General features: G+C 42.6%; 2 protein-coding genes across 2 annotated transcripts; one reads left to right on the top strand and one right to left on the bottom strand.

The window, feature by feature from the left end:
* Positions 1-15: 15 nt before the first annotated feature.
* On the bottom strand, positions 16-4,066 carry dup (chromatin licensing and DNA replication factor double parked). Its single transcript, XM_018105792.3, has 3 exons — positions 3,770-4,066; positions 2,928-3,577; positions 16-1,725 (listed from the first exon to the last, which is right to left on the bottom strand). Exons 1-3 carry the CDS (start codon positions 3,848-3,850, stop codon positions 363-365), a joined length of 2,094 nt encoding a protein of 697 aa, XP_017961281.1. The 5' UTR covers positions 3,851-4,066; the 3' UTR covers positions 16-362.
* Positions 4,067-4,610: 544 nt separating this feature from the next.
* SRPK (SR splicing factor protein kinase) lies at positions 4,611-11,979 on the top strand. Its single transcript, XM_089261567.1, is given in 4 exon segments — positions 4,611-4,735; positions 5,586-6,304; positions 8,338-9,192; positions 9,260-11,979. Coding segments are annotated over 3 exon segments (3,093 nt in total). The 5' UTR covers positions 4,611-4,735; positions 5,586-5,721; the 3' UTR covers positions 10,915-11,979.
* Positions 11,980-12,963: the final 984 nt, after the last annotated feature.

The raw sequence follows: 12,963 nt of genomic DNA, 5'->3' as shown, positions 1-12,963 counted from the left end.
ATTTAAAAAATTGACTACTTTGCCAGAAAAAAAACATTTATTTACTCGACTTAATACAATGACAATGTATCTTAATTAATAAATTGTAGGGTCTTTGTAAACGGCTTAAGAACATTACAATGCATTGAATGTGATGAAATATATGTGATTGCTTTTATAATTTGGTCAAATAATGTTAATGATAATAATAATAATAATTATGTCAATAGTAAGAATAACAAAAGAATTGCCTAATTATTTAATTGAGCCTAGATAAGCGTTGTACTTAAACATACATATAAATGGTATAGCTGGATATAGTCCACAGGGTCTGGGAATTGCTTTGTTTTTATTTCTTTGCGTAATCTTCAAGTTTCCAGTAATCATTTGCTCTTCTCATTCGCGATCTCCTCCAATTTCTCGATGATCTTATTCATATCCATATCCTTGGCAATTTTAAGGTACATGGTTTTTCGCACCTCATGGAATGTTGCCCACGTGGGCAGCTCCTTGGCCAATAATTTCAGGTGCGTCTCAATTTCTTGAGGCGTTAAATTCGCTCGGAAACTATTCTGAATCTTCTTGATTATAATCTCTAGGGTGAGAACACTCTTGCGTTCCGTGACAAAGACATTTCGCAGATGTCGCGCCAATTCCGGCAGGCGCGAGTATTTGGTTGCCTCCTGATCCTGTGACGGACGTCGCGTCATTGCATCCAGAGCTTTGGCCGCCTGCTTAGCACGAATTTTGTCTATGAGCGATTTGGGCAGTCCTTTCAATAGATTGGACGTTGCGTCAACTGGTGCCACGGGCGTACATTCCTTAACCGTGGGCGTGGCAGTGGTCGTCTCAGTGCTGGCATCGGTCGTTGTCTGTTGCTTGTCCGCCTCCAGCTTTGCCTCATACCGGTCCATGACACGCTCCATGGGCGTGGCGCAGTTGAAGAGATTGCGAGCGGTGGACAAAATATCCTTGGCCGATGAGTATTTCTCCACATTCGGTGGCTGGGGCAGCGGCGCCAACTCCACCTCGCGGCAGCTCTCCAAATCGAATTGCGGATGCCAACGGGTCAGGGCACGATCAACGATAATCGGTGGATCCAGTGAGCGCAAGAACTTGTCGTGCTCCTCGAGCACCCGCTGCAGCAGCAGGCTCTGGAATTTCTGCACACGCGCCGTCATGACATGCGGATTCATGGACGTCGACTGAGCCGATGCGAGCACATCGTCCTCGTTGATCTTATTCAATCGCTGCTGGTCGGGCAGCTGCTCCACATTGGGACTGATCACCAGCTGGAAGTAGTCCGCCTTCGACACGGAGCCAAAGTTGCGCATCTTCATCTGCGAGTAGATGTAGGCATCTGGATAGACATGCTTGATCTGCGCCAGATGCATTTCCGTGAAATTCTTGCGCAGCATCCGCTGCACGGCTGGCTTCAGTTTCTTGAATGTAATGCACTCCTTGCGATTGTGGAACATGGCCACCACAGAGTCGAGGCACCTGAACACCTCCAGCAAATGACGATGCTTGTAGGGCAGCGGCAATTGACCGGCTTTACTCGTCTCGGCGAGAGTGGCGAAGCGTTTGTAGGCCGGCGGCTCCAGCAGCTTGGCTGGCGAACCATTCTTGGCCGGACTGAAGAGCAGACGCTTCGAGACGTCCGTGTGACGTGGCGACATCAACTCATGTTTGTCCGGTGTCGGTGGCTGTTGCACCTTGGTGGGCGTCTTGAATGTCTTCAAGGGACTAAAAGAGAGAGAGAGAGAGAGAGAGGGAGAAATATGTCGGTTAAATATGAGTTTATATTTTGTAAATATAAAGAAATGTATATAGAATATATGCATATTAATTTATATATAAATTATTATATTGTAGCTCTAAATGCATATTACAATAATAAATTATATTTTGAGATTAAAGTCAAGATATTTTAGAAGCTGCAGGGAAACACATTTTTCATTTAAATATAGCATTTATAACTCATTTCCATATTTTGAAAATTGAGAAAATTATGAATAATATCATCCATTTAAATAGAATCTGATTTCCCCTTTTTGCAATTAGTTCAATTCATATAAACTGTACAGTTTTATATGCAAACAGCCCTTGCAAGATTTTTGGGTGGTTGCAATAAAAAACTTTCCCATAGAACTCTTAAGATCAAAGAACTTGTACACCCAGCAAAAAAAAAAAAAAAAAAAAAAAAAAAAAAAAAAAGACGTTAGTCTTATCAGAAAATAATAATGATCGAGTAATACAAAAAATTCTGATGCAGTCAGAGAAGCCATAATGAAGCAACCCTCTAGAGAACATTTGAAAAGTCCGTTACATTTGTGAGCTACCTGAAAAAAGGGAGAGTCGAAGCCGACAAATTCCCATGCAGGCGAGAGAAGCGAAGAACAGAGAAACAGAAAGAAACATAGAGATAAACAACCCCCGAATAATAATTGCTGCTGTTGTTGTTGTTGTTGTTGTTGTGGAAAGGTCAGGCAAGAGATTGTAACTTATGTTGGCGAAGGGTAAACATGTGTGTGTACGAGTGTGCATGTGTGCGTCTGTGTGTGTGTGTGTGTAAGCAAATGCAGCATAAATTCAAGTACACATAGATCACAAACAACGTCACGCTTGCAACAACAACAACAACATGAAGCCGAAGCCGAGCTGCAGCTTGGTCAAAGAAACTGCAATTTCAGCAATTGGACGCTTGAATAATAGCTCAACAGACATGCGACCTCGATAACTAGCTATATATGAATATATATGTATATATATAAATTATTAAAAAAAAAAGAACCTTAACAATATATTCTCTTTTTTTTTTTTTGTTAATGATGTTACCCGGTTTTTTCTTTGGCCACTAAGTGTGCTGCATATGGTTTTGTTTACTTTTGCGTTTCTAGGCCAAACTGGCTTTTATTGTGGCAGTCAATTGGCCATGGAGCACTCACCTGGTCAACACCTCCAGTTCGATGGTATCGAACTCCTTCAGCTGCAGGCTCTTGGTCGCCTTGGCCGGCGATGGGCCCGCCTCACGCAGACGCCGATTGCGTTCCTCGAGCGCCTTGCGTTGCTGTTCCAATTGTGCTTTGCGCGCCAGCACCGCCTTCAGCTCCTGCATCTTGGCACTGCGCGAAATCTTTGTCTTGACCTCATCGAAGGTGAGACCACGCTTGGCCAGCTCCAGGTGCTTGACGGGCGAGGCATCTTTGATGATCTGTTTGGTGGGCGTGCGCATGCCACGCTCCGCCTTGTCGGCATTTTGTTGGGCCACAAGGGACAAATTGAGTTTGGGCGTCTGTTCATTGCTAATCTCTGGCTGCTGTGGCGGCTGCTGGGGCGGTTGCTTGCGCGGTGAGAGATTACCCTTGCGTATGAACTGTACGAGCTTGGGTTGCTTGATATTCGACTCGGCCTTGAGTGTCTTCTTTTTGCTGTCTTGCGTTGGTGTGGCTGTCTGTACGCCAATTAGTTTAACGGTGCGGCCAGAGCGCGTCCGCATGCCACCTTTGAGTGCATCGATATCCACATCCTGATCTGTGTGAGAGCTGGAGCGAACTATGCTCTGTGGAGCAGCTGTCTCTGCGGGCTCGGCAAGACGCTGCAAAATAAAAACAGGTTAGAGGGTCTTCCTTTTAACAATAGAAAATGGCCGCAGGACGCGACACGCACTCTCTCACACACACACACACACGCACAGGCAGATACAGTTGGAGTATCTCTAGGATTAATTTGAATCTTTTGCACTTTTGACCACGTTTTGCCCATTGCATCACATGCTGCATCCACTTACCCTATTCTTAATGGTCGTCGCATCATCTACGGCGGCACGTTTGCGATTGCTAAAAAATGCAGCTACCGATGGCTGGGCCATTTTATTTCGAATTTATTTGAATTAAATGCTATTCTTATGGGCTGTTGTATATTGTGTCTTGAAAATTTCACTCGGCGGCACGTCTGTTTCTATGTGTGGGTATCTCACTTATTCTTTTTGTTTCTTATTATATTTCATCCATATACGTCTTGCCAGTGCCGCTGCTCAAATTACAACTGGGCCACGACGATGCCGTTTCCCTCCAAATGTTCAGCGACGCGCCAAATTATTTTCGCGCCATTTCAATGGTTTCGTGTGTGTTGCACAACGCCGTCGCACAGCTGTTGGGACAATACATACGATTTACAGCACTGGTCGAGAGAGTGGCATTTTGTGTAGTGGAATTGCAGAGAAACTTTCATGGGTAGCGTAAACAGTAAATAATACACTAGTATAGTTTTGTACTACATTAAATTTTTACACATGGCTTGATCAGCACATACAAATTTATATTACTTGAAGCAAACAGCTGTTCAGCCGCAACAAAGGACAAGTTGACTATTTTAGCAATTTTTCGATAGGTATTAATGTAATGAACATGCAGTACTAAGTTATCTATCGTTGTTACTAATATCGATATTATAATTTCCCTTTTATATGTCACATCAATTTTTGTCAAAACCCTTTTGAACTGTGTTACATTTTTGTTTTTTTGTCTAAATTGGCTGTTTTGCAAATTTCTTTTAGCAAGGTTGGGCTAACTACACGATTTGCAAACAACACAACAGCTGATCGACGTCTAGCTAATAACGTTCACTAACACTGTCCATAGACAGTGTTGTATTTTCGGTAGTAGATTTTTCCACTCGCGGATTTATAGGTGTGCAGCCAACGTTTTGGATATTATTCCATGCGTTTCACCACAAAATGTCTTTGGATTAGCATGCATGTAAATCACTTAAAGTCATGTAAGTTGACAAACACAAATAACATAAGGGACACACTAATTTGTAAACAAGCAAGGTAGTTGAAATGCAAAATCAAATTGTGTGCTGCAGCAGTAGCCACTGTGCAAGCGAGCAGGCAATAGGAGCCGTTCGTCGGTGTATGTGTGTGTGAGTGAGCACACTAAGAATTTACTAGGCGACAAGTGCTGCCAACTTAACTCGTTTGCTTCTCAGTCATACTTCAAATTTGCACATTTTTACAGCAAGTATCGTTAAAATTTCATTGAGGCATCGTTTTCATAGTTAGCGTAATGTAGATCTTTTTAGTATAATATTTTAAAAAGTAACACAAAATTTCGCGTGCACAGTGTGCAGTGTGCATGCAGAACGAAAAAGTTGGCAGCGCTCACTTTGGCATAATTTCGCTCGTCCATCTATTTGTTTGACTTGTGTTTGATTTTTTTGCTACTAGCGAATAAAAAGGCAATACGTGCTGCCAAGTAAAAAGCGAGCAAATTTCTTTGTTTTTTTTGTTGTTTGTTGCGAAACTATCTTTGGCGAATATTGTTGAGAGCGTTGCGGGATTGCAATTGTAGCAAACAGGCAGCAGCAGCTGCTGTATTGATAAATTGGAACAAGTGGGAGCCCTGAGGCGAGTAGACGAAGCCCCAACATAGGAAAAGGCGTGCGCACACCAGCAACAACAACAACAAGAATAGCAGAAATAGTAGCAGCAGCAGCAGTAACAACGACAACAACATAAGCTATCACAATACAAACGTAAACTTTTTGCATTGCCTTATGGAGAGTTGAGCACATTTTTTTATTTGTTGTTTTTTCTTCAACAGCTGTTACACTTGGTGAAAATTAGCGGAGGCGAGTGAGCGACCGAACGAGAAGCAGCAATATATGAATAATAGGCGTATAACAAATATACGAAATACAACAACAGCATAAACAACAACAGCAGCAACAACAAATAATATGAATTCAAAAGCTGACGTCAACCGCCGTGTTTTGGCTATTCAAGCGAAGAAGAAGCGACATAGGAATAACAAGAAACGAGGCAAGCAAAATGGAGCAAACGGAGCTCCCGTTCAAGAAAACCAACAGCAACAACAACAACAACAGCATCATCAGCAGCAGCTACAACCAGAACAACAGCAACAAGAACAACAACTATATGAAGAGCCCGAAACTCAAGCACCAGAAAATGCTAATAATAGCCATATAGAGGGCGCCAGCAAGTTTGAACTGCATGTTGGCAACGCTAGCGGCGCTATTGACTCAAAATCTACGGCATCCTTTAGCAATGCCACAGCATCCACATCAAGCGGCGGCTCGGCGAATACGCCCGATGCCCAATCTAAATCGAAATCGCAAAACAATATGCAGTACTCTCAATCGCAATCGCAATCGCAGTCGCAGCAACATCAGCAGCAAGCGCGCAGCTCATCCAACGAATCGGACGAATCGGAATTGGTTAGCGAAAATGAGGAACAGGAACTGAAAGAGGATTACTGCAAGGGTGGCTACCATCCAGTCAATATTGGTGATTTGTTTCAGGGTAAGTATTTCTATGCATTTACCCACTCATTCCCCCGTCACCTGTTAGCACCTCACACCAAATTGCCGCACAAATACCGCTGTAGCAGCAAAACAAAGAAACAAAGCAGTTAGATCGCACGCCATTTTTGGTATACCCTTGCTCACGAGGTCAGTTAACTAAATGGGTTGGTCGATTGACTCATTTCCATTTGTGCGATTGCCAATTCCCACATTTCTTTATGCAGTATTGGACTGGAATTTTCGAGATAATGGCATTGCGGGGCATTGAAAGATAAATGTTAAGAAGAAGCAGCTATCTACCAGTTATCATATCATATTTTATTCTTTTCTTTTATATCTTTGAACTGATATCACATTTCTTTTCCACAGTCTGCACTGTTTTAGCTTCTATTTCTATATATCCTTTAGATAGTCAATGTCGAAGTATGAGATTATATTTTATATCTGAACTATTTCGTAGATATATGGCGAGTGTTCACTTTTTCCAGTGTTTGGTTCCGTTTTCCCCTCTTCCAGTTTCAAATCCTATGAGTCTTCTACATACATATTTATCTTCAAACAGCTAATCTCCTTCTATTTCATAACTATTTCGTAGATCTATATTTTTGTTTGCATCAATCCCACTGTTCCTAACGTCACAAATAGTTCAAAGTTTACCAATCTAACGTTCCTTTTAATATGTTTATAAGTACGCAAGCATTTGTTTGTACTCTTAAATATTTTGTTCTTGTTTCGCGATTTTATAGAATAATAAGCGTAAGGTCTTTAGGTTATCTTTTAATGTCTTTTTTCTGGACATACGTAAAACGTTTGTTTTCTTCAACTGCAACTACGTATACTTAACTATGTGTCACTACGTCAGTAGGCTCCAATGTTTCTAACGTCACAGCGTGTTCAAAGTTCAGTGTTCTAGTTCGCTAATTCCAGCGTTCCCTTCAATTTTACTGTTTTGTTCTGCTGCTCTCACACAGTTCACAGTTGATTGACTTAATTGATATATCGATTTTGTTAGAGTATTTAAGCTTCGTTGCGTGTTCGCCAACAACTTTGTTGCTTATTTAGTTGACATTGTAGCTGTGCGTGTTTTTTTTTTTATTTTGTTGTGTGTTTCACATAAACCCATTTCGTGTTGCATAGAGAATCTGACCCAAAACGCAATCGTTTTTCCTTCTGTTTTGTTTTTAGTACGAGAGAACGGGGGGACAATCGAGCTCAAAAACTGTTTGTGAACATGATTATGTTGTTCTTGTTGTTGTTGCCAACAGGTTGTTAATATGGAACGCCCCCTTTAACACATGCACATATATGTATATATATATATGTACATATTTGTATATATAAACATGCATTGATGTTGTTCGCTCAAGGGTTGCTTATGGGTTTGGGGCACTGTACGAATTTGGCTGGCTTTGCTGCGGTTGCTGCTGGCGACATGGCCGCCACCTTTTGGATATTATCGTTATTGTTGTAGCCACCCAGCTCAAGCTGGCCCACCTATTGTTGGCTCGAGGGGGGGGGGGGGGGGGGGGGGGCTTTTGTTATAGCAAATGATGTGCATAAAGTTCATATTTGGGGAGGATTTATAATTTATAATCAAAGAAAATGCCGCTAACCTTTTTGTCCAGCGATAAGGCACATGCCTCTGTCCCATGATAAGAGCCCGCAGACAATGCAAAAAAGAAAAAATAAAATGCTACATGTTTATTAACTAATCAAGACTATATATACATATGTATATATATATATAGTTGCACACACAGAGAGCAGCACACTTTATATCGTATTTATATACTATGCGCACAAAAGCTAATATATGGGAATAAAGCAGCTGACAAATCCGCAACTGAAGAGCTCGGTCAGCCAGCTCAATTTAGTATCCAGTTTAGTTGCTCGCCGAGTCTGCTGCATCATGGATTTGCTGCCATCGAAGGCAAACATTTGTGATTTCATCTTTTTAATTGGTGCACATTGAAATACGACTGTGAGTCCCGAGTGTAATCGCATTTTTGTTTTTGTTGTTTTCTTTTTCAGGTCGCTATCATGTCATTCGCAAATTGGGCTGGGGCCACTTCTCGACTGTTTGGCTCTGCTGGGATTTGCAGGAGAAACGCTATGTGGCCATTAAGATTGTGAAGTCGGCGCAGCATTTCGCTGAAACGGCCAAGGATGAAATCAAGATACTCAGAGCGGTGCGTGAGACGGATCCGACGAATCCGCGTCGCCACAAGACGGTGCAAATGTTCGATGACTTTAAGATCACGGGCGTGAATGGTACGCACATTTGCATGGTCTTCGAGGTGCTGGGCGATAATCTGTTGAAGCTAATACGCAAGTCCAATTATCGTGGCATTCCGTTGGAGAATGTCAAGAGCATAACACGCCAGGTACTGGAGGGTCTGGACTATTTGCATAGGTGCTGCAAGATCATACACACGGACATTAAGCCGGAGAATGTTCTCTTGTGTGTGGATGAGCCGCATGTTCGTTCCCTGGCCGTTGAGGCGACCCAGTTGTATTGCATGAACTCCAAGATGTATCCGTCGTTGGTTAGCCGTGCGCCCAAGGAATATCGCGAGCCGCCCATCACCGGCAAGATGAGCAAGAACAAGAAGAAGAAGCTCAAAAAGAAGGCCAAGAAACGCATGGAGCTGTTCAAGAAGCAGCGCGATTACTTGGAGCAAGCTGGCGGCGATGAGCAACACGAGCAGCCGGAACAGCAGGAGCAGCCAGTGCCAGAGGCTAATGTGCTGAATGGCGATGCAGCCGTCTCTGAAGGGGAGGATGTTGTCGCAGGAATTGAAGATGTAGAGCCAGTGGTGCAGCCAAATAAACCGCAGCTGGATGGCACTGAGAAGGCCAAGAAAAAGAGAAAGAGGAAGAACAAGAGTATGTCTTAAACTCCGTTTATTGGTATAAATTTGATATTCATCTAATCTATGATCTCATCCGACAGATAAATTCAGTCAGCAGCAATCTCAAGCGCAGGATCAGCAACAGCCACTGGAGAACTCCACCAGCAGCGGCGACAGCAGCAGCGTCGCTCTGAAGGGCTCCAATACGAATACGAATACGAACGGCAGCAATAGCAGCCATTCAACCAGCACGCTTAAGGGACAATCAAATGGTGCCGCTGGCGGCAATAAGAAGGCGTCGCGGCCAAAGCAGGAGCTGCAGCAGCCACAGCAGCGCCAGCAGGTCAATAATAACAATACGAATTCGAAGCAAAACTCGAATAGCAATTCGAAAATCTCAAATAACTCCATGGAGGGCTCCTCGTCAACCAACGGGGGGCCATATTCGGAGCCTTTACTGCCGCCACCACCGCCGCCGCCATTGGCCAAGCAACGGGTCAAGCGCGATCCGGCGCTTGAGCCCTGCGATGTGCAGGTGAAAATTGCTGATTTGGGCAATGCGTGCTGGGTGGATCACCATTTCACCGAGGACATACAGACGCGACAATATCGCTCGCTGGAAGTTATTCTCGGCGCTGGCTATGACACCTCGGCGGATATCTGGAGTACCGCCTGCATGGTGTTCGAGTTGGCCACGGGCGATTATCTGTTTGAGCCGCATTCGGGCGATACATATACGCGCGATGAGGATCATATAGCCCATATAATCGAGCTGCTTGGGCCGATACCACGACAAATTGTGTTCCGGGGCACGTATCCGACGTATACGTTCAATCGCAATGGTGAATTGCGGAACATAACGGGCTTGAAACCGTGGGGCCTCATGGATGTGCTGGTGGAGAAATATGAATGGTCGAAACGGGAGGCGGAAGCGTTTACGGCATTTTTAAAGCCGATGCTGGAATTCGATCCGGCCAAGCGTGCCACCGCTGCAGAGTGTCTGCAACATGAGTGGCTTAGATAAGATACGATGCAGCCTGGTTGTTGGCTGCCAGCCAGCCAACCAGCAGGAGCAGCAGTAGCAGTAGCAATAGAAGCATCAAAAGCAGCCGGAGCAGGAGCAGCAGCAACAGCAGCAGACGTTGCATCCTCCGTTTATGTGAAGTCAACAGCATCTGTGGCCACATTGGCCTCCATCTCATCGATTGCTTCCACCTCGGCATCGGCAATGGCAGCGCTTGCACAGGCACGTCCCTATTCGGCCACCACCTCAGCACCGCCCACACCACAGTCACATGCGATCCACCATGCCATGTCTAGTGTGCGTACAGCGCCCGCAACGCCAACACGGACATCGAAGCGCACCGACGATGTGGATGGTGTGCAAGATATTGGATTAACCGTTGCCATCAGTGAGCTGTTGCCACCGGCACCACCACCACCACCAGCAGCCACGATGTCAGCGCCCTATAGCAAACCCAAATCTCAGCGCTTCTTTTGGCGCAAGGCGCTGCGACGCGTCTTCCAGCGCCGCAAGTGACGTCAGCTGCGGCGTCGACGTCAAGATATGCCCTGTTGGCGTCCACGTCGCTGTCGGCGACATCGTACGCTGGCCGAGCGTGTGCGCCGGATATGCGCCTGCTGTGCCTACGGCCAGGTGCTCATACGCAATGCACGTCTCGCGCTGCTCAGTTGCATCCGTTGGCGCACCCGTGGCAACATACGCAACAACAACTTTTACTTTACCAATCATTAAGCAACAACAACAACAACAAGAGGACAAAGACGAAGGCGAAGGCGAAGGCGAAGATGAAGATGATGAAAAAAAGGAATAGCAACTGCAAATGCTCTGCTCTGCACAGGCACACACACATACACATACACACAAGCACACCCCCAATACACACACACACACACATACAGAAAATGTTAATGCGAAATCTGATTTAGTTGTTAAAGCATATGCACCTAATTTATTTCCTTGTGTTTTACACCGATTAGACAATTTTTCCTTTGATACAATTATGAAATTATAAGCATTACATTTCCTAATTTATGCTCTAAAATAACTATTATTATTTTTTTTTCTTATTTTGCTTCCGACTCTGTAAATGGGGCAAAAACTTTTCTGTTCTCTTAATATTTATTTCTGTTTGTTTTAAACGATCTCCAAGTTGTGTTAACTTTTGAAAGCGTGTAATGAACAGCCAATCCCATAGTCCAGACTAATGAATATATGAGTATCGAACAATATATCATATATATCGTGCAGCCAGTTTATAAATAGAAATTTTTTTTCGTAAATGTAAATTTAAAGAGGAGAAATGCATACCTTAGCATATAACTATAGGTTCATATATATATATAACTGATTGGTACACAGACTGCATGTGACCTATTGGCTTTTAATACACCCACACACACACACACACACACAGACAGACATTTACACATGTACATGGTTATGCATATAAGTATTCTTGAGCTGAACATAACAATAATGAGCGTAGTTAATTAGTTTAAACCACAATTTAGTAAACGCCGCCAGGTTTACACAATTCATAGAGCTAAATGCACTACCAAGCGTTAATGGAAAAGAAATCAAGTTAAAATTAAACAATTAAAATTAAAATACAATATAAATATTAGCTGCTATATTGTCTAGTAGATCGATCAGATATGTTCAAGAGAAACCCTGTTAAGAAGGCAGCCAAAATAATGCTAGAAATTAACTAAATATTTGTAATTCGAAATGTAGCAACAGCAACAATACAATTTTGTAGGCACACTCACAAACAAAAAGCAAAAAAAAAAAAGAGAAGAAATTACACTGAAAGAAAAATTATGATAACAATCCTAGAAAGGCCACTTAAGTTAAGGCTAGTTAAGCGGCGCAGTTGACGAATGTTGTACGAATGATTCACATTGATATATATATATATATATATATATATATGTATATATGTATATCAAGTATATATATATATATATACATATGTATTCGGCTATATGCTTGCATACTCGTATTTGTGTGTATGTGTGCATTATACTCTGACTCTATTTACTATTATAAGTGGCCTTATTAATTCGATTCTCTGCACAGCCCCAATACACATGCACCACACAGCACAGCAACAATTAATACACAATAGCAATTGAGATACCCGCAGACACACACACCCACACACACAGACCAGCACACACACATGATGTATGAGTATGTATGAACTAAACTATTCTTAATTGGCAAGAGTTGCGATTAATATCAAGCATAGATATACACAAACCCCAAGGCTAACAAGCTAACCCTTTAGTACCCTACGAACTAAACATAAAAACAAAACAAAACAAAATACAAATGAAAATGAAATTTAAATAACTTAACATAAAAATCATAAAATGAGCACACACATACACTCCCACACACACCCACACTCTTAAATCTTCGGCTGGCCGATGTTATCTATACACATATACTCTCTGAAGTAACTATCAATGGGACTATATATATATATATACACCGGTATATATATATAGTCAATTGGCTTTGTGAAGCTATTCAATGCATAAACATACTTAACTTATAGCTTTACGAGTACCGAATTCTAGCGAAAAGAAAAGTTAACTTGTGCTTAGATGTTTCAAGTATTGTTCCCCCCAATAATTCCAAGCAAACAAAAATATACATACATATATATAAATAAAAAAAAATGATAAACAATCAATTTGAGCAAATTTCACAATATCAAATTTCCTTTCAAAGAGAGAGAGAGAGAGTGTGAGAAGAAAAATGAAGAAGAAATGA

Source organism: Drosophila navojoa, chromosome 5 (genome assembly GCF_054131105.1).
Source record: "Drosophila navojoa isolate 15081-1374.11 chromosome 5, UAZ_NAV_1.0, whole genome shotgun sequence".
In the NCBI taxonomy this organism is placed as follows: Eukaryota; Metazoa; Arthropoda; class Insecta; order Diptera; family Drosophilidae; genus Drosophila; species Drosophila navojoa.
Note: the sequence above shows the minus strand (reverse complement) of the source record. Positions and strands in the feature narration are given on the sequence as shown.

Coding starts and splice junctions, on each gene's coding strand:
- dup (XM_018105792.3), bottom strand. CDS start 3,850: ATGGCCCAGCCATCGGTAGCTGCATTTTTTAGCAATCGCAAACGTGCC. Junction 3,578..3,769: donor CGACGACCATTAAGAATAGG/GTAAGTGGATGC, acceptor TTTATTTTGCAG/CGTCTTGCCGAGCCCGCAGA. Junction 1,726..2,927: donor GAACTGGAGGTGTTGACCAG/GTGAGTGCTCCA, acceptor TCTCTCTTTTAG/TCCCTTGAAGACATTCAAGA.